Source organism: Mesoplodon bidens, assembly GCF_964165515.1.
Source record: "Mesoplodon bidens genome assembly, chromosome: 7".
In the NCBI taxonomy this organism is placed as follows: domain Eukaryota; kingdom Metazoa; phylum Chordata; class Mammalia; order Artiodactyla; family Ziphiidae; genus Mesoplodon; species Mesoplodon bidens.
In genome coordinates this window covers 49791131-49813797 of record NC_138164.1, presented here as the reverse complement: position 1 = coordinate 49813797, position 22667 = coordinate 49791131, and the positions used below count along the sequence as shown (strand labels likewise).

Sequence of the window (22667 nt, the reverse complement as noted above, 5' to 3'; positions counted from 1 at the left end):
TAAAGGAATGGATTTTGAAGAGAAAAAACATGGGGCAGAGAGGTATGGAATAGAAAATACAAATATAAGCTGTTTTGCTAATTGCTTTATAACCAGAACAAACTAGTACAGAGAATGCCCTGTACAAAACAACACAATAAAGATCGAGGTGTTCCCTTAGGCAAGGCTGAAGATTTCAGTCTCTGGTATTTGGAATTTAGGTTGCAGTCCTTGTTTTTGGACGGATCACTGGGTGTGTGGCACAGTCCATGCTTTTAACCAGACTTGAACAGGAGAATGGCCACTTGGCCCAGGTAGAAGTAGATGAAGTGTTTGGTTTCATGTGTCACATAACTACTGAAGTTCCTCCCCACGATGCAGTGCCAGGTGGGGTTATACTTCTTGTCAAACTGCTTCTTGATATGGGCCACAATGTCCTTCTCTATATTATATTTCTCCAACGCCCGAGTAGCACACTCCACTGAGCCCTGTTGCATCTCCTCCGACATATCGGCATTTAAAAAAAATTAATTAATTAATTAGTTTATGGCTGTGTTGGGTCTTCGTTTCTGTGCATGGGCTTTCTCTAGTTGTGGCAAGCGGGGGCCACTCTTCATCGCGGTGCGCAGGCCTCTCACTATCGCGGCCTCTGTTGTTGCGGAGCACAGGCTCCAGACGCGCAGGCTCAGTAATTGTGGCTCACGGGCCCAGTTGCTCCGCGGCATGTGGGATCTTCCCAGACCAGGGCTCGAACCCGTGTACCCTGCACTGGCAGGCAGACTCTCAACCACTGCGCCACCAGGGAAGCCCATATCGGCATTTTTGATCACAGCCTTTTGGTCACACATGGTTACCAAAGAGCAGGGGCTGGCCCACTGCAACGGTCTCCTGGGGGAGGGGCTGGCAAGGCTCAGACCCTTCGAGAGGAGCGGTCCCTACTGAAGCCGTGGCGCATCTATCAATCAGAGGTTTTTAAAAATTATCACTAGCTTGAGTAACAGAGCATCATGAGAATCCTGTCATGTCCTGTAAAGTGAGTGACTTCAGGGTCGTGTTTAACACTGTTCCTCTCTATTAGCATGTATGTTAGAAATAGTATACTATTTTATGTCCATGTTTATAAATAGAGTCTATTTCTTAGGTAAGTCAACAAATAAGATAAATAATCATATTACCTATGGGAATCTCCTCCTTAGCCTCCTTGTGAGGATATTATGTGTAATGCTGGGTTATTTTGCTTGTTCCACAGATTCTAACGGTAGAATTAACCCTGGGCGAATTGCTTACATTTTTTCGAGGAGTTGCTCTATTCCAGATGAGAGCTATGGCTGCCTGTCTTCAAACATTCCTGCATTGGAATTGATGGCTCTGTATGTGGCAGCTGCCATGCATGATTACGACCACCCAGGGCGGACAAATGCATTTCTAGTGGCTACAAATGCCCCTCAGGTAGGAACTACTTTTTCAGAAAATTTAAGGAGTGATTCTGAAATTTTACAGCCATACTGTATTTCCCTTTGTAAACCATTCTTCAATTGAATCATTTGGCCGTTGGATAATAATACACGGCAGTGATATGACATGTGCTGAAGAATTAGGGAAAAATCTTCTTCAACTGGAAAATAAATAAAATGTTCCTGAAAGAGTAATTCACTACTTTTATGAAATTCTGGAGTCTTCGCTGTCAATATCTTTGCCTTTGATCAAATTGATAAGACTTTGACTAGATGTAAGACTTACTCTTCCTTGTAGCAAGATCCTTCATGTGCCTAAAAGCTATAATGGCTGAGAACTGTTATTGTTTTTGTTGTTGTCCTCTTTTTTTTCCTCTAAAACATACCATAATATGCAGTCTCTTAGGTCTGCCTATATTCATGTATGTAAAAAATCTTCTAGTACCTTATTTTTGTATTCAGTACAGCTGATAAGGTGCAAGATTCCTTTAGGGTCATAATTTGCATAAGAGGTAGGAGTCCCCAACAAACGGATACTGTAATTGCGATGACTTTAAACATTAGGACTTGGAACTAAATACAGTCAGCCCTCCATATCCAGGGTTTCTGCCTCCATGGATTCGATCAATTGCAGATCAAAAATATTTGAAAATTTAAAAAATTCCAGAAAGTTCCAAAAAAAGCAAAACTTGGAATTTGCTGCACACTGGCAACTATTTACATTGTATTAGGTATTATAAGTAATCTAGAGAAGATTTAAAGTATACAGGGGATGTGCATAGGTTATATGAAAATACTACATCATTTTATTAAGGGACTTGAGCATCTGCAGGGGTCCTAGAACCAATTCCCTGCAGATGCTAAGGGATGACTATACTTGGTTTTAAGCAGAATTTAGTGTGGTTGTGAATTTTTGTTTAGGCTGGTGATTCCTGAAATGTCAGCTTTGTATTTCTGCCTGCCTGCCTTACAAAGAGCAAGTTGTCAATGACTGTTTGCTGAATTCATCTTACTTCCTCACTTTGTTGCTCTATGTTCAAAACTCAGTTCTGATTCTTTCATCTTTTATAGCCATTCTCTGTGTTCCTTTTCTCATTTCTCTTACACACTCCCACTGCTTAAAATATAGGAGATGATTCTCTACCCAGAACAAGAATAGGATTCAGAGAGAGAGAGAAGATTAAAAGTGCTATATAATTCATTTTCTCCAGTTAGACTTCATCTCCTCATAGCTCATGATTTCCACAGGTAACTTTTAAATGAATTTCAATCTAGATATTAATATTTTTCCACTCTCTAAGAATTGCTTTGGGAGAAATTTCCCACTAAGGAACACATTTCCTCATTTGCAGTCCCATTCTGCAAGAATCAGACGCCCATTTTCTGTAGCCTAGCACTTCATAAACCTAGTCCTATGGCAAGTCACAGACCTGGGCAGTAGTGGCACAGTGGAAAATGTACTGGTCTTCGGATTGAGAGACCTGAGTTTAATTTCTGGTTACCTACTATTAGCTGTGTGACATTAGGCAAGTAACCCTTATCTTTCTGAACCTCAAAATATGTACCTGATATGACTAAAAGAGATAACATTTGGAAAGTTTTCTACTGAATCAGATATCATGTAGACAGGAATTATTTACTATTCTATTCCACCCTCTGCTTTCATTCTCTCTTTATTAGCTTTGAGTGTAGGTGAGTCAGACTTGTTTATTACCTCTTCAAGGATATTACAAGTTAGTGAATTCTAGTGTTACTTGTCTTGCATGCAGATAATTGAAAACAATGACACATGAATGTAATTTATATAAGTTGTATACTCAAAACTGTTGTCCTGATCAAAATACAAACATGAAGTCTGGACACAATCAGTAACTATGTGTTATTTCTAAATTCTCATTGTTAAGGACTGCCAAGAGATGAAGCAATGTAAAGGGCTGGACTGGAAAGGAAATTGATCAGAGTTCAGCTATGAAAAAGTATAGCCTTTTACCTAGTCTCCTTGTTTGCTTCCTGCTCCCCTTTAGTCTGGTTTCAACACATAGCAGCCAGAGTGGCCCTGTTAAAACATGCATTACATCACTCTCTGTTCCAAGCCCTCACTCCTAGTAAAAGACAGTCATTACAGTGGCTCAGAAGGCCCTACACGATTTAGCCCCCAGTAATTCTCCTTTTTAAATTCACTCAGATCTAGCCTCACTGGCTTCCTTGCCGTTTCCTTCTATGTGCTGGCACACTCCCTTTCTAAGAACCTGGTCAGTTTCTGTTCTCTCTGCCCAGAGTGCTCTTTCCCCAGACATATATTGGGTTAGCCAACAAGTTCATTTGCGTTTTTCCATAACATCTTACAAAAAACCCTAACGAAGTTTTTGGCCAACCCAATATATAGCTCACTTTGTCACTTCCTTCCACCTGAAATTTCAAAAGCCCCTCCCTGGCACTCATTATGTTCCTCCCCTGATCATAACAATGGTCATTTAGCATACTATGTATTTTGCTTGTGTATTTTGTTTATTCCATGCCTCTCAGAGGAGTATAAGTTTCCAAGAGGGCAGGGATTTTTATCTCTTTTATTCCCTAATACCTAGAATGGTGCCTAGCACACAGAAGGCATTCAGTAAAAATTTGTTGAATGTTGAAGGATCCCTAATTTCTTTGCTCTGCAGGACCGCTAAGCTTGTCTGAAATATACTCCGTTGTTCCCAAAGTGATGAAATTCTTGAGACCTTCTTCAGCTAGTGTCCGTGAGATAAGGAAGGACTCTTTTGTGAAAGCCTGAGGCCTAACCTGTTTATTAGGTAATAAAGCAGTCTCTCTCATCTTAGGAAGCTCAATAGGTCTAATCAGGCCATAAATAGTGAAAGATGTTATTGCTCTGGTGTATGATAAAAAAGGGACAATAGTGTATAATACTACCAACTGAATCAAGCATTCTTCATTCTCATGGTAAGAGAAATGTGTGGGAAGACTTAGGAGGATTATTTTGAATCGTTGCCATGAGAGAAGGGGAAACATTTAGTCAGCTTTATCCTAGAGGGATGTCAGTATTAAAATTCTAAGAGATTTCTGAGCTATTTCCAAATGAAGAGTTGGCTGAAAGATGGAGATTAGTGACTGAGATGTTAGAGTTTGTAGAATATTTTGATTTGGGGTAAAAGTAAACAAAACTTTGAGAATTGTAGATCTGAGACAGTCATAAATGTTTGTCCTCCCAAATATAGATCAAGATGGTGACTAAACAAGTACATTTTTCTCCTTTTCCTCCTGATCAAAATATTAGTAAGGGATGAAGCTCATTACAACAGAGAGGAGTTGGCAGGAGGATATTATCACCAGTAGGTTAAAGAATTTCATACTGTTTCTGGAAAATGAAAAACATGTGGGCAAATATTACTAGATTAAAGTATACTAGAAGGAAGCTGAGGCCTAAGTGGAACCCTAGAGACTCCTGATGCCATTTGCCCTTGTCTGCTCTACACACACACACCTCCCATATAACACACACCACACACCTTTAAGCAAAGCTACTGTATTTACTGCATTTACTTCCAGGCAGAAAACACATCTCTTAGATATTGAAGAAAATGGCCAGGAGAGATTTAGTACTCCAGAGTAAATCCTTCCCATTTTTGAAATCACACTGGTAATTCTAAAGCAAAACCTGCTAGGTAAACAGGCCCCATCCATGTTCACAGGATACCTACTCATCCTTCCCAATTAAAGAGACTCAGCAATAAAATATACACAAGGCTATTTGATGCATACTGTGGGACGGGCACTATTCTAGGCAATATTATTGAACAAAACAGGCAAAAAAAATATCCTGCCCCCATGGAACTTACATTCTAGTAAAGCAAGAAAAAACAAATAAGTGTGTGTGTGTAAAAGACAGAGAGATGATTATGACATAAGTGCTAGGAAAAAAGTAAAACGGGAGGAGATAGTGCTGGCATAAAAGGATTATTTTCATGTTAGAGTTCTGTATCCAGCTAAGCTACAGTTGAGTGTTAAGAGCAAAATAAAGAGTCTTAGGTATGCAAAGATTTTTAAAAATTATGTTCCATCCATCCTATCTGAGAAAGTTACATAAAAATGTGTTTTAGCAAAACAAGGGTGATAACTAAGACAAAGGGTCTTAGAAGATAATGGGATTACCAGAAATTTTAGAACCCAGAACTTGAGAGTAAAGGAGTCCCCAGATGACACTTGGTCATCAAGACTATTTCTTGAAAGAGAAGTACTTCTTTAAAAAAAAAAAAAAGTAGCTTCACTGTTTTCTACTGGACCTAACTTGTTTACTGCTACACCTAATTTGTTAACTGCCTCTATTGGAATTTTTTAAAGTTAGGAATATTTTTTTTTTTAATGAAAACAGTCTTTCTTAATCCAAGATTTTTCATTCAGAAAAATTAAAATACCTTCTTTAATCTTATGACTATGACCTAGAGATTTTTCTGTTTCCTCCTTTTTCTTGTGTTTCAAAAGGAGACATTTGTTCAGATTTGTCATAGTCTTCCTGTTTGATCAAAGTCTTTATGTCTGATGGGTTTTTGTTAAGATTAATTCCGTCAGAGTTTGTATTAAACCCCTTTTCAAATCTTTTGACTCAGAGAAGGTAAAAGTAAACTTTATGATCAACTAATTTGCTTTGCCATGTTAGAGAAGTATTTGCTTGTGGAGATAAGGATGGGATCCATAACTAGAGAAAGCAGGTAGCAAGTTGCTTTAGCAAAATTCAGAGGATGTTAGTTACTGCAGCTCTAAATTAGGGGGGAAACTGTCTTCCTTTTCTAGTTGTCATGGCGCTCTCAGTAAAAGCTAGCTGAGGCTTCATTATCTGTTTTACCTGGAATGTTTTCCTCACGGAGTTTAAGCTTGGCTTGTTGCTCTATGTGCAAGCTTCCAGTATTCTTCTAAAGCAGAATTTGCCTCCTTACTGCTCCATGATTCTTGCCTCCACTCAGCCATGAGGTAGAGAGTTGACTGGGGTCCAGCAGGGGACTCCTTCTACTTATTCTCCAGGTGGGTTTTTCCTTCTTATGCAATGACTTAGGTGGCCTTTCCTCAATCCATTCCCACTTTTACCATGTCTTTAAAGCTTCCAGTATAGTGATTATATCTAGATTCTAATACTGACTCAGATTTCTTTTGGTCCCCATTTTATATTTCTTTGGTAAGGTCAAAGGGTAATTTGGATGCTTCAGGAATTCTGAATTATTAATTTTATTTATTTATTTATTTTTTGCGGTACGTGGGCCTCTCACTGTCGTGGCCTCTCCCCTTGCGGAGCACAGGCTCCGGACGCGCAGGCCCAGCGGCCATGGCTCACGGGCCCAGCCGCTCCACGACATGCAGGATCCTCCCGGACCGGGGCACGAACCTGCGTCCCCTGCATCGGCAGGCGAACTCCCAACCACTGCGCCACCAGGGAAGCCCCTGATGTTTTTTTATTGATCTCACTAGATGAGAGTTTAAGTCAGCTAGCGCTACAGGACACTCATTATACATTGTAATTTATTGAGCTGGGAGTTTGATTACTTCTTCATGAACAAAGCTATTCTGATAATTTATCAGTCTTTATTGGATTTAAGCATGAATTTAGTTAAATCACTATTAAATGCAAGTTGACCCCTTAGGAAGTCTTTGAAGTTTCACGTGTGCATTTTAATTTGATACGTATATTGTAATATGATTACCACCATAGCGATAGCTAACACCTCCATCACATCACTTAATTAACTTTGCGTGTGTGGTAAGGACAGTTAAGATCTAGTCTCTTAGCAGTTTTTTATTATATAATATAGTGTTGTTAATTATAATCACAATGCTGTACACTAGATCCCCAGAACTTGTCTTCAAACTGCATATTTGTACCCTTAGACCACCATCTCCCAATTCCCCCACCCTCTGGTAACTACCTAGTTCTACTGTATCTAGAGTTCAGTCTCAGATTATATGTAAGTGATATCATACAGTATTTGTCTTTCTCCGACTTATCTCACTTAGCATAATGCTCTCAAGGTCCACCCATGGCAGGATTTCCTTCTTTTTCACGGCTAAAAAATATTGCATTGTGTTTATATATATTACATCTTTTTTATTCATCCATTGGTGGCACAGATTGTTTCCAGCCTTTTTATGACTCACTGCAAAGTTTAAATCATATCATTGCTAACATAAAAATAAATGATGTAAAAAAATTAAATGGTAAGTATCTATGCTTAAATCTAGACTATAGCTAATTTTCACAAATATGTAGAACAATCTAATTAGGCTCAGAATATGCATCTTAACTGAGATTGTGCAGTATTTTTATCAGTCCTTTTCCATTAGACAGGAAGCTCTATGAAAATAGGGACGTTTTAATTTTTATACTCAGCCGTTAGCACTGGCTATGACAGTTCTTTTAATAATTACTATGCTTATTCATAATTTTAAAAATTGCTTACTTGTTAGAGATGGAAGAAGCTTTAAAAATTCTATATAATCCAGTGGTTTTTAAAATCTGTATTCCCAAGTCCTAGACTACTGAGGTAGTACCTCAAGGTCTTCCACTAGAGTGAAGTGTAAAAAAAGTGAATAAATCTACACCACTTGAACCAGAGAATTTGTGCTTTTACCTGCTTGATACTTCTCTGACTCCCAGGCACTGTGTCAGTTGGGAGTATAGGATGTACCCTTCTCATATTTGTGGGTCTCTGACTCACCATGCACAGTATTCCAGGTTCCTCTCTTTCATGCTTTAGTCAGCATGTTCATTCCATGCTGGCTAAAGAACAGTAATATATCCCTAAACCTGCTCTCTCTGTGTCCCTAATGACTTTATTAACAGAAGCTTTATCTGAGAAGGTTCACTGATTTAATGAACTTGACCTCAGATACCAACTTTACATCTCTTGGTAGGCAGTGTGGTGTCTGCAAAGATGAACTTTGGAGACAAATTACCCTTTCGCTTACTAGCTGTGAATGCTGGAAAGGTGTACCTTATTCTCTTTGCACTTCAGTCTACTCATTTATAAAATTATCAACCGTTCTTTACAGGTATTAACATGCCTGGCATGTAGTAGGTACTCATTGTATTCTTCCAACCTGATCCTAACTCTGTTTATTATTAAAGTTCAGTATCTTTGAGATGCCTGCCTCATTTTTCTTATTCCTTTTTAGGCAGTTTTGTACAATGACAGATCTGTTCTGGAAAATCATCATGCTGCATCAGCCTGGAATCTGTATCTTTCTCGTCCAGAATACAACTTCCTTCTTAATCTTGATAATGTGCAATTCAAGCGCTTTCGTTTTTTAGTCATTGAAGCAATCCTTGCCACAGATCTTAAAAAGCATTTTGATTTCCTTGCTGAATTCAATGCCAAGGTTTGTTATGCATATTAATTACTGGTTTCAAAAGCAGAAATTATTGTCAGTGTTACTGACAAAAGGTATTTTTTTGTTTTGTTTTAAATTTTGAGTTTATTTGATCAAAAGCTGATTTGAATCAGGCAGCATCCAGTCTAACAGAAAGGAGCTCCAAGGACCAGTATAAAATGAAAGACTTTTATAGGCACAAGGGGACAGGAAGTTATACTGGGCAAAAAAGCGGGTTGGTAATTGAAAAGTTACTTCTCTTTAGGGGATGGCCAGGTTCAATCAGTCAGATTACCTAACTGATTAGGCCATTCCAAAAGGTATTTTTTTTAACATTAAGTTAGAATGATAAATCTGAAGTCATGAAGTCATGATAAATCTGACATAATACAATATATATGCCAATATTTTTAAAAAAATTATAACATGTCCAAAAATACTATTGCTTGCTACATTTCCATTTATGTCAATTGAAGCTTTTAGGGACAGATTTGAGAAAGTTGTGCACAGTGCCAAGTAAGGCATTTTATGAAGTTAAAGATGTGTTTCTAAGAAGCCAGTTATGCCTACTTTGCTGCACCTGTTTCCCTTTATATTATTAAGTGTTTAACTGGCTGGTGTGGGTCTGGAGAAGTACGTGAGAATAAGGCACTCATTGAACTACTGTTTATTGGGATTGCCCACTGAATGCAATCGTCCTAGTGAAGAATAAGGAACAGATGGAAGTCCCTGTCCTCACTGAGCTCACATTCACTATGGAATTGAGAATCACTGCCCTTGTGTGATGGTACTAATGGGAGCACGTTCTATCCCTCGGAAGTTGGGGTGAAAAAGTGTTGAGAACCACTGCTTTAGATTCCTGAGGGAAGGATGCCCCACCTTTTGCAGGCAGGAAATCGTTTTCTTGATAACATTTGTGCCCTAAAGGAAGGTGTACCTTCAGGGTAGAGGAACAGGTATCAAAGGAGTACTAGATTCAACCTCCTGGAAGGAGACTTATATATGTCACTGTTGTGATATTGATAAAATGTTTATAAAAATCAGCAAGATATTTGAAATTTCTTTAAACTTATTTCATCGCTGTATAGCTCCACTAACCTTTATTTTTATTTAATAAAAATTCACTTAAGTGCTTAAGTCAGAGTAAATAGAAGTTTTTATAAGTGAAAGATTATCTAGCCCAAAACTTTTGAATCTGTGTTCCTCAGAGATTTCTGTTCTGTAGTCTCTCAGAAAAATGTCACATGAGTGGGGCTCTAGACTACACAATTTCTTTTCTTTTGGCCGTGGAGCGAGGCTTGCGGATCTTAGTTACCGACCAGAGATTGAACCCGGGCCACGGCAGTGAAAGTGCAGAGTCCTAACCACTGGACAGCCAGGGAATTCCCTAGACAACACAATTTCAATCTAAAGAGCTCGCCTTTCTTTTAACTGTTTTCTGTAGTGGTGGTCTACATAAGAGTTTCTTTAACAAAAGGGGCGGATGCCAGGGAATTCCCTGGTGGTCCAGTGGTTAGGACTCAGGGCTTTCACGGCCTTGGCCCTGCTTCAGTCCCTGGTCGGGGAACTAAGATCCTGCAAGCTATGCAGCACAGCCAAAAAAAAAAGAAAAAAGAGGGGTAGATGCCAAAAAAAATCTACCATCACAATAAAGTTCCAAAGCCACTGATCTGGCCTATTCACTTTATTTCTTACAAGAGGAAATCTGAGTTCTTGAAAGGCATGGTAATTTGCCTGATAACTAGCATTTATTTAAATAACAATGTTAGCATTTACTATGAACTGTGAATTTTTCATTTGTTAATCCTCATGGCAGTATGGCTAGATGGATATTTTTCCTATTTTATAGATGAAGAAAGGTGGACTCAAGGAGCTTAAGTAATTTTTCCAGCGTTATACAATGAATTAGTAAATCATTCTGAGTCAGGATTTAAAACCATAGAGATTAGCTTCTAAGACTTGTGTTCTTTCAACTATATAGCATGTTGTCTTTTACAGTTAGATCCTTAAGTGTTCCCTTATGAGATGGAAACAGTTATAATTCTTATATGACTTGTTTTTGCGTATTCATATATATTTTATATTATATCGTATTATATACTGTGTATAATATATAATATACACAAATTACCATTTTCTCTGGTAATCACAAATATTGAGACCCACGGTTTGTTGTTCTGCGTGTACAGTGCTCTACTTCCATTGAAACAAACCGTAAATGACACTTCAAAGGGAAATTTAACCCATAGAGGTACATGTTATGGCACAAACCAATTAAAAGAAGCATTTATTGAAATTCCTTCCTGTCCTTTGGACAGGAAACAGTTTTAAGACAATTTGGTAAAAACAAAAAACTGGGGAATTCCCTGGCAGTCCAGTGGTTAGGACTCCAAGCTTTCACGGCCGAGGGCATGGTTTCAAACCCTGGTTGGGGAACTAAGATACCACAAGCCGTGTGGTGTGGCCAAAAAAAACCCCCCACAACCAAAAACTCCTGTGCCCTCAGCACCTAAAATAATTCTGTTTTTCCAAACTAGGCCAATGATGTAAACAGTAATGGTATAGAATGGAGTAATGAAAATGATCGCCTGTTAGTATGCCAGGTGTGCATCAAACTGGCAGATATAAATGGCCCAACAAAAGTTCGAGACTTGCATTTGAAATGGACAGAAGGCATTGTCAATGAATTTTATGAGCAGGTAAGTTGAAACATGAGATTGGTGGGACTTTTAGATTGGTGGACTTTTCTGCCATCTGAAGACACTACCCTTTGGGTTTGGATAGCTACATTAAATGCTTGAAATGAGTTGCTTTAACCAAAAATGAGTTGCATTTGCTCTGGTCTTAATATTTTCTCAGCTCCTTTGCCTTTGTTTCTAAAATTTAAAAACAGGGAGTTCCCTGGTGGTCCAGCGGTAAAGGACCTGCCTTACAACGCAGGGGACGTGGGTTTGATCCCTAGTCAGGGAACTAAAATCCCACATGCCACAGGGCAACTAAGCCTACACACCACAACTACTGAGCTCGCGCACCTCAACTAGAGAGAGAAAACCCACACACTACAACCAGAGAGAAGCCCACACGCCACAACGAAAGATCCCACATGCCTCAACGAAGATCCCACGTGCCACAACTAAAGACCCAGTGCAGCCAAAAATTTAAAAAATAACTAAATAAACAAAAAATTAATCTTTAAATTTTTTTTTTTTTTTTTTTTTTTTTTTTGCGGTATGTGGGCCTCTCACTGTTGTGGCCTCTCCCGTTGCGGAGCACAGGCTCCGGACGCACAGGCTCAACAGCCATGGCTCACGGGCCCAACCGCTCCGCGGTATGTGGGATCTTCCCAGACCGGGGCACGAACCTGTGTCCCCTGCATCGGCAGGCGGACTCTCAACCACTGCGCCACCAGGGAAGCCCTAATCTTTAAATTTTAAAAACAAAAATAGTTTACTGCAAATCTGGAGTGGGTTGAATGTACTCCAGTCTAGAGCTAAGGAAAGACTACATATTGATTCCAAGGTCCCTTTCAATCCTGAAAACCTATAGCCTAGGATAATTTATTTCCAAAAGAAGTTGTTTAATTGATTCAGGGTATACTTAGATCGTATTTTTAAAGTATCAACCCATTTTCAACTCTGCTATAGAAAGACTGCCTTAGATACATCAACTACATAAAAGTCCTGGCAGAGGGTAAGAAATTAGCGCTAGAAATGGGGACAAAGTAGATACTTAGTGGCTTTCAAGTTTCAAAAATATAAACGTGCTCTTTTCTCATATGTTTTTAATCTTGTCTTTAAAATAATCCTACCACTTTGCAGTCTTTACCACTTTTCTGTCCAATTTTGAGGCTCCCTACAATGTAGAAAAATACTGACTTCCCCAGAAGCCTAATATTTCATTATCTCCAAAATAACAAATACATCCTCTTGACTGGAACTGCATTCCTTGGGAATCCTTACTAGACCTACTAATCAGGAAAGATCAAGATGTTTACCAAGTGAGACTTCTGTGACAGGGCTTTCTTTACCAAGAGTTGCTACTCTAGTAGGAGTGATGAAGGTGAGCCTATAAACTGCACACTTATCTGTTATACCTTGTCACACCCAGATTGTATTGAATGACCAGTAAATGTAGTGTCTTTCACCCACCTTAGCTAAACATCCCAATACAATAGTGTATACTCTGCTGTTTACAAGTCAACAAAATACCATACTGTGTAATCACGAAAATAGATTAGTAAAATCTTAGCAATAATCTTAGAATACTTTTCACTGATACATTTGAACTAAATTATATGTAATTTGGGGTAATTTGGGGTAATAAATGTTATAAATATTTACCCTAATTTGTAGACTGCAGTATGTATAGTAGTGTTTGCATATTCCCATCCTCATTCTCAAAGATAATTGAAGACTGCCTCAGGCTTCAGTTCAGGTTCACAAAATAATTTTATGCTAAGGAAAATGCTGTCTTTATATTATCTGTACAAACAGTGGTAATAAGAAAGTGGTAGTATATGCCAATTTTAGAAAACCCACTAATTCAGTGAAAGAACATTAGAAAATTTCATTTAGACCTATTTTATAATATATTTTTAAAGTACAGAGAATTAATTCTTATTAAACAAACTTGGAAACCATGCCTGAGGTTGAATCCTGGCTCCTCTTCCTTACCAGCAATGTGACCTGGGGTAAGTTACTTAACTTTTCTGTGCCTCAGTTTCCTCATTGAGAAAATAGCAGTATTGATGGTACCTACCTTATAAGGTTGTGTGAGGATTAAATGAATTAATTTATGTAAAGTTCTTAGAACAGTTCCTGACACATAAGTGCTCAATAAACTATTATAATTCCAGATCACTAAAAACAATGTAATATTTCAGATAGTTTCACTTAATCTTTCTAGGTTTCATTATTCTTATGTCAAAGGAGAAAAATGCCATCTGATAACCCTACCACACAGTGGTCGTGAAGGTTAAATGTACTAACCTATAGGAAAGTCAACCCTCATCAAAACCATCAGAATTCCTTCTCAGTCTTGTTCTGCTAGTCAACCTTCAGATATGGATGCAAATTTCTAACCTGGCCCAACCTTTTACCTTTTTATTACCTTAGTTATACTATCTTTATGTATACTCCTATAGCCATTATGTGCCATGGGCTTAGAAAAGCCTCACTCCTATTTAAAAGTCAAATGTATGAAACTGTAGAATCCTGTGGATAAACCCACCTGGATATTTTTTGTAAATATAATTATCATCCTCACAGAAGATAAAGCCATATAAGATTTCTAATCATGGGACAGTTTCTGGTTGTCTCCTTAGGGCTCTGTTGGCTCAGCACAGATAGACACTGTTTGCCTGCAGAATTTGTGCACTGTGGAGAGTATTCACCCTCCACCAGTTCAGACAGTAGGCACTAAAATGTTAATAGTACCATTTGGGGACTGCTCAGCCCTGTGCTCAACATTTTATATAATACTGCTTTTCATCCTATAGCAGCCCTGTAGATTATTGTTCACATCTTACACATGAATTGGGCATAGAGCTTGCCCAGCACCACACAGGTAGTAGGTGGCTAAAGCAGGTTTTGAAACCCTATCTGTCTGATCTCCAGTTGTGCTCTCCAGAACCCTAGGGACCACAAGTGGGAGGGTATCACAGGGCAGGCAGCTGGGGCGAATCCTCACCTCAACCACAAGAGCTCTTCTTTTGTCTGTTTTACATATTGAGTTTTCTGATTTAGATTCATTAAAGGGTTCTGCTGTTAGAAAAAAAGGGAGGGCATTGAAAAGCATTTGCAAGGGCTTCCCTGGTGGCGCAGTGGATGAGAGTCCGCCTGCCGATGCAGGGGACACGGGTTCGTGCCCCGGTCCAGGAGGATCCCACATGCCGCGGAGCGGCTGGGCCCGTGAGCCATGGCCGCTGGGCCTGCGCGTCCGGAGCCTGTGCTCCGCAACGGGGGAGGCCGCGACAGTGAGAGGCCTGCGTACCGCAACAACAACAAAAAAAGCATTTGCAAAATTCAACTCTGTACATTTGAGGTACAACTACAACAAAAATGTTTCCATTATACCATCTCCCCATAGGAGAAAGAGGATCTATATTTGATATTATAGAATTTATATATTCTATTAATATAATTCTGGTTTGTTAGCAAATTTGCTGAATTTATTTTTAAAAGATGTATATTTTTCTTGCTACCTGAATATCAATCGTACTGGTTGACGGGGGTGTGAGAATAAAGTCTTGTTTAGGATTTCTCAAATAGTAGAGAAATTCTTTGAGTTGGAATGACAGAGTAATTTCATTGATACTTCTTTGTAAAAATAATTTTGAGTTAGACTGTGCTTATTAAGAAACCTCAAGATAATTTTAACAAAGCTCAGTGGTTGTTCTTTCAACAGTTAAATGTATACTTTTCTTTTTAATATGATCAGGGAGATGAAGAAGCAAATCTTGGTTTGCCCGTCAGTCCCTTCATGGATCGTTCTTCTCCTCAACTAGCAAAACTCCAGGAATCTTTTATCACTCACATAGTGGGTCCCCTGTGTAACTCCTATGATGCTGCTGGTTTGCTACCGGGTCAGTGGATAGAAGCAGAAGAGGATGATGATACTGAAAGTTGTTATGATGAAGAAGATGGTGAAGAATTAGATACAGAGGATGAAGAAATAGAAGAAAACCTAAATCCTAGTAAGATATAAGGATACTATCATTTCTTTAATGTTATTAATTAACTGCAAATGTCCATTTAATTTGGATTTGAATCTTTGTTTTTAAGATACAGATTCAGTAGTTATATCTTAAGTAAGTACTATCTAAATGTTCAGCCTGAATTCAGTCTCCTTTTGAGTAACTACTGCTTGGGTACCGTGCAAATGCTGTCACACAACAAGCATTCTTAGTTAGCCTCTCTGGAAGTGCTGTCCTCCAGCCAGTGCTCTTCAGAAGTCTCTACCTGTGCACACATGATGGGGCTGTCGCCAAATCTGAACTCATGTGAGGTGGCTGGTCCTAGTGGCTAGTCCTCCTTCGCCTAACCCCTCTTCACACCACCCTCCCCTGTTAACATGCCCTTCATATAGACTTGGGAAATAGTTCATTCAACACAGTTGGGAGAGGAGGAAAATACACATTCTCTGACTCTAAGAGGAAAACCAAGTTTTGTGGCATTATGGCTTTGAACTACCAAACCATAATGCATAGTTTTTCTATATAAATCAGTGAGTATAAATGGAAAATGAAAAAGACATTTGTCATCTTTGTAACTAAAAATGAAATCAGTTATTTGCTCTTTAAAGTAGGATTTAAATTATATCTAGCTAATTATTTTTTTGTTTGTTTCCCAAGCATGCTATAAATCAGAACAGATAAGACAGTTTGGAACAAGATAACAAAGTACTTCCCCCGCCCTACCTTGTATTCAGGAGTAGCATAGTGAAGAGTAATCTTATGGCATTACCATCTGATGTCATCTTGGGAAAGCTGACTGGCTTCTAAAAATTATTTGTACTCACCAAAATTTTGATAATTGTGTTTAATTCAATACATTAAAAAAATCCCTATAAAGGATGGTTTTTAACTTTGCATTGTTATTTATCATTTGGAATTTCAGTACCATCCTCCCTTCTCCTTGAAACTCCCACCCAACCCCATCTTCCCTAATCCCCTCTCTACTTTATTTTTATCCAGTAACACTTAACACCATCTAACACACAAGTGTCTTGCTTCTTTGCTTATCTTGGTCTTCCCACTAGAAAGATAGCCCCATGGTGCAAGGATTATTTTAATCTTATTATAACTATAACCCCAGTGCTTAGATAAATGCCTGGAATATATCAGGCACTCAGATATTTATTGAATGACTGAATCATATTGCTATGATTAGAATACACGTGTTAAATTTCACAGAACCACAAAGAAGGAAAGGCAGACGGCGAATATTTTGTCAGCTAATGCGCCATCTCACTGAAAACCACAAGATATGGAAGGAAATCATAGAGGAAGAAGAGAAATGTAAAGCTGATGGGAATAAACTGCAGGTGGAGAATTCTTCCTTACCTCAAGGAGATGAGATTCAGGTCATTGAAGAAGCAGATGAAGAGGAAGAGAGACAGTTGGAATAAAAGAAAAGGCATATTGAAGAAGCCCCGAGGGCCGTGCTCAGTGTCGATGTCATTGCCTAGTGCTTACCACGCTGACTTGGAACCGACTGCACCTAGGTGGACAGGCCCTAACACTGTGAGAGGATCCCTGCTGTGCTGGCAGTTTCCCACTCCCATGCACTTTCACCACACAGACTGAAAGTATCCTTAGAGCTTGGTTTCAGTTGACTTGTGTTGCCAAGCCCTTACTTAATGCTTTTACTGGTGTATAAATATTAATACTTTGTCATAATACTGCTTTGCTGGCTAGAAGGCTCTTATTTTTCATGAGGGGGGAGCTATAACTAAAAACTCAAGTGACTCACTTTAGTTTCTTAAGTGGCCAGAACTTTTTCCTTTCGTGAAGACAGGATTAAAAAACAACAACAACAAAAAATGGGAATTCCCTGGCAGTCCAGTGGTTAGGACTCGGAACTTTCACTGCCATGAATCCCTAGTAGAGTTCAATTCCTCATCAGGGAACTAAGATCCTGCAAGCTGAGCAGCGCAGCTGAAAAAAAACCCCAAAACAAAAAACAAAAAACAGGATTCATATTGTACTTCCAAATGTGTCTTTTATGTCTTTGAATGTTTGGAGGGGGGGGAAGTCTGTGCCTATCTAAAAAAAAGAAATCCAGCGTTGCCTTTCTGAGAGATCTGTTCAATGCAGTACACTGTTCAGTGCTGTTCTCCAGCTAGGTTTATCCATAAAGGACTGAGTAACCTTTGTTATATTTAACAAAATCCAGGTGCATCAATTTTTGATGCTTTTTACTGTTGTTTTTTTTTTAATCTACTATGTGTGTGTTCTTTCTGCTCAGAGCATTCAGGTTTGCCGTGGACATCAGAAGTCTGAATTCCAGTCTTACTGACTTTATATCCCATGGTTGAATTTTAAAGCTGTTTAGGTTTAACAATGAAGGAATTTTATTCTTTAGTCAAAACTGTTCTTATTTTAACTCTTGCTCAGGATTAGTATTTTTAAACATTTATTTTAGTATAAACACAGCACAGATTTGTCAGAAGAAAAAAAATTGTCCTAATATCGATGTTAACCTTTTATGAAATGAGCATTATTCTCTCTTCTTAAATTTGAGACTAATTAAAGCCAAGGGAAAGGAGATGTCTGTCTTTCGCCTTAATACAAAAATGCAATTAATCCTATCAAAGATAAAGAACAAATGAAATAGCGTGAGCTCTAAAGGTCACATACATTGAATAAATAATTGAATATGTGCTTAATCTTTAGATCCATATCTTGGGTGTTGTGTGTTACTGTAAAACTGATTCTCATCTTTCTGTTAGTTTCCTTCTGCCTTGAGACTACATGAAATGACCTATGACTACTCAATACTTGTAGAGCTCAACTGCAGGTCTAATTTCTGAGATAAAGTAAGTGGTGGGAGTACTTATTTAATTTTTATATTTAAAAAAACTGAATATTTTAGTAAATCATTTTACACAAAAGCACATTAAGATAATTACAAAGAAAATGGGCCATATTTACAATGTTTATAAACTTGTTAGGGTCCAGATATATACCCTAGTTGTGAAAATTTTTTTGAAGATATAAAGTGCAGCCAGAGTGATAGCAAGATGGTAGACCAATATTTTCCATTATTTTTGGAGACTATATTATATTTTGGATCCATGCAGCTCTTATGAAGCTTTTTCAGTTTTCTAAGGTAATTCTTTTTTAATTTTTATTGTATAGTTGATTTACAATGTTGTGTTATAGTTTCTGCTGTACAGCAAAGTGAATCAGTTATACATATACATATACCCACTCTTTTAGATTCTATTCCCATATAGGTCATTACAGAGTATTCAGTAGACTTCCCTATGCAAGGTAATTCCTTTAAAATATGATGTCAGCAGGCAATTTCTTACCTACCTAGATTATTTAGCGTATCTGAAAGTATCAATTAAAGATCTATATAAGTGTTGAAAGTTTTGGTCCTGTACAGTATCATAATATTTAATGAATCACTAAGCTTTATTTATTAGATACACTGAGTGCTAGCTCCTTCCTACTACTTTTGCTACCATTGCCACATCATTGTAAACTGGCCTCTCATTACTGAGTGATAAAATTTTAACTAATTTATTGAGTTTGCCCTTATAATGTATATATCCTGTGCTTCTCATTCTCTAGAGTACATTTTACATCCTGCAGAAGTATATTTCTGCTATTGCAAACTACATATAAATTCACACACATGCATGTGTGCATAATAAGACTCAAATTTCCTTACTTTCTATTTTATTAAAATTTTGTACTGGGTTGTTTAGTGTATATTTTTATTTTCTCAAAAGAAGCATGTTTTTATTCTGTTAAAAATGCTATTACTGAAAATTCACTTAAGTAGTTTAACCCTTAAATTATTTAGCCTTTACAAAATAATTGGCATATACTAAAATAACCCAAACACTAAAAAGTATTCTTGCTGAAACTTAAATTCATAAATTGTAAGAAATGAATGTGAGTGTATGTTAAGTATAAACAGTACTATTAGATGGAATCTTACTTGAGAAATTGTGGAAAGTCATATTGCAGATCCTCTTTTGGTTATTACTGAATCAGATAATTTTCTAATTAGAATCATTTTCATCATGAATTTGCTGTTGTTTTAAGTCACTGGTCTTAGAAATAATCTTGTAGTGCTATATAATATCTGTGTGCTTACTGACATTTTTCTCCATAAAAGTCTACTTTTTAAAGTTATTTCATGATTTGAAGGCTGTTTCCTGCTATTCTCACTCTGCTGGTGCTGTTGGATTTTTCTACTTATTTTTACAAGAATCCTAGGAATTCTGGCACTGCTTAGGTTTCTGTCTATATTGCATGATCTCATAGGAAAACCTTCACAAAAGAGACGAACAGAATGAACTCTGGTTTCTTTACTGTAATTGCGAAGCCAGTCAGCAGCTCTAGAGGGTGTGTGGGGATGAGTGGTATGTGGAGCAGGGATGAAAGCTTCCCAGAGACTTTAATGCTGAGAACTGAAGACTTAATGAGTTAGCTTGGAGATGATGGCTTGTGGCCAGAGAATAACAGCATGTGTAGAGGCGAGGAGAAAAAGCATCCCACCTTGGAGGAGCCAAAAGAGATTTAGGATGGCTGAAACTTAGAGTGCAAGATGAGGGGATGGTAGAGAGAGAGTGGTTAATGAAGGGACTTGTAAAGCATGACATGCCACTTAAACTTTATTCCAAAAGGAAATGAGGAAAAATTGAAAGTTTTAATCTGAAAGTGACATAATTAGATTCACATTTTATGAGGATCCTTCAAATAACGTATGTTGAGTGGAAGAGGAAGATTAGACATGGGGAGACCTCAGTGCTGTAGACTAGGATAGATTGTAGAACAACAGGAAAGTGAACAGACTTGAGATTTAAGATATACAATAGAATCAATTTACCCTGACTAACTGGGTATGGTGGTAAGAAAGAGATAATGACGTGACTCTTAGATTTCCAATTTGGCCAACTGTCAATGTCATTCACTGAGGTAGGGTATACCAGAGGAGATTTTGGATGTGCAGGAGGGTGAGGTCTTTATATGTTCTATTGGTTCTTTCTCTGGAGAACTTTGATAAAAGCAACAAACACAAGGAAACAAACATCAGCAAGAATAGCAGAAATAGCAGATGTAGACTTCCCAATATCTTCAGATGCTACATTGCATTATCAAAAACAATAGAAAATAACTATGTATGAAATGTTTAAGGAAATAAAGCATGCAATGACAAAAATGAGCAAGCAATAAGAAATTTAAAAGTCACCAGAGGGGGCCCGGAGGAAGATGGCGGAAGAGTAAGACACGGAGATCACCTTCCTCCCCACAGATACATCAGAAATTCATCTACACGTGGAACAACTCCTACAGAACACCTACTGAACGCTGACAGAAGACCTCAGACCCCCCAAAAGGCAAGAAACTCCCCACATACCTGGATAGGGCAAAAGAAAAAAAGAATAAACAGAGACAATAGGATAGGGACGGGACCTGCACCAGTGGGAGGGAGCCGTGAAGGAGGGAAGGTTTCTACACACTACAAGCCCCTTCGCGGGCGGAGACTGCAGGTGGCGGAGGGGGAAAGCTTCGGAGTAGCGGAGGAGAGCACAGCAACAGGGGTGCGGAGGGCAAAGCGGAGAGATTCTGGCACAGAGGATCGGTGCCCTCAGGCACACACCAGCCCGAGAGGCTTGTCTGCTCGGCCGCCGGGGCGGGCGGGGCTGGGAGCTGAGGCTCGGGTATCGGCTTTCAGTCGGAGCCAGGGAGAGGACTGGGGCTGGCGGCAGGAACAGAGCCTGAAGGGGTTAGTGCACCACGGCTAGCCCGGAGGGAGTCCGGGGAAAGGGTCTGGAGCTGCCGAAGAGGCAAGAGACTTTTTTCCCTTTTGTTTCCTGGTGCGCGAGGAGAAGGCATTAAGAGGGCTGCTTGGGGAAGCACCGGAGACAGGCGCGAGCCGCGGGGCCTGTGTGCGAGCGCGGGTCACTGTCCGCCCCGCCTTCCGGGGGGCCTGTGCACCCCGCCACTGCCGGGGTCCCGGGACCCGGGGACGGCTTTCCCGGGAAAGCGCACGGAGCGACACGGGCTGCTGCAACATCACGCCGGCCTCTGCCGCCGCAGGCCCACCCCACACTGCGCGTCCCTCCCTCCCCTCTGCCTGAGTGAGCCAGAGCCCCCGAATCAGCGGCTCCTTTAAACCCGTCCTGTCTGAGCGAACAACGGACGCCCTCCGGCAACCTACGCGCAGAGGCGGGGCCAGGTCCAAGGCTGAGACCCGGGAGCTGTGAGAGCAGAGACAGGGAAATCTCTCTGTGCAGCCTCGGAGGCAGCGGATTAAAGCTCCACGGTCCATTTGATGTGCCCTGCGTCTGTGGAGTGCATGAAGGGACAGCGAATCATCCCAAATTGAGGAAGTGGACTTTGAGGACAAGATTTAAGGCTTTCCCCCCTTTTCTTCTTTTTACAACGAATTATCCCAAATTAAGGAGGTGGACTTAGAGAGCAAGATTTCAGACTTCTCGCCCTTTTCCTCTTTTTACAACGAATTATCCCAAATTGAGGAGGTGGACTTGGAGAGCAAGATTTTTGATTTTTCCCCGTGCTCTCTTTATGTGAATGTGTATGTGTAATCTTCTGTGTAAGATTCTCTCTGTATAGCTTTGCTTCCACCATATGTCCCAGGGTTCTATCGGTCCGTTTTTTTTTCAATAATTACTTTTTAATTTTAATAACGCTACTATATTTCATACTTTATTCTATTTTACTTTACCTGCTCTTTTTTTTCCTACCTTCCCTTCCTCCCTCCCTCCCTCCGCTCCTCCTTTCCTTCTTTCTTTTTCTTTCCTCCCTCCCTCCCTCCCACCCTTCTTCTTTCCACTTTCTTTTTCTTTCCTTCCTCCCTCCCTCCCTCCTTTCTTTCTTTACTTCCTCCCTCCCTCCCTTCTTCCATTCACTCTTCCTTTTGTTTTCATTCCTCCCTCCCTCCCTTTCTTTCCTTCTCTCTTTCCATCCTTCCTCCCTCCCTCCTTTCTTTCTTCCTTCCTTCCTTCCTTTCTTCCCTTCTTCCTTTCTTTCCCTCTCTCTTTCTTTCTTCTACTAATTCTTTCTTTCTGCTTTTTCTCCATGTTATTCTGAGCCGGGTGGATGAAAGGCTCTTGGTGCTGCAGCCAGGAGTCAGTGCTGTGCCTCTGAAGTGGGAGAGCCAACTTCAGGACACG

The 22667-nt window shown here is 39.4% G+C and overlaps 1 protein-coding gene across 2 annotated transcripts in view; it reads left to right on the top strand.

Moving 5' to 3' along the window:
- The window catches only part of PDE3B (phosphodiesterase 3B), a 164385-nt gene extending 146814 nt beyond the window's left edge, over window positions 1-17571 (top strand). For both annotated transcript variants that reach the window (XM_081238926.1, XM_081238925.1), the window contains exons 12-16: window positions 1229-1428; window positions 8595-8798; window positions 11327-11488; window positions 15228-15483; window positions 16702-17571. In XM_081238926.1, coding sequence (XP_081095052.1) covers window positions 1229-1428; window positions 8595-8798; window positions 11327-11488; window positions 15228-15483; window positions 16702-16916 — 1037 coding nt within the window. In that variant the 3' untranslated portion in view covers window positions 16917-17571. The remainder of the gene's footprint in view (window positions 1-1228; window positions 1429-8594; window positions 8799-11326; window positions 11489-15227; window positions 15484-16701) is intronic.
- The last annotated feature ends 5096 nt before the right edge of the window (window positions 17572-22667 follow it).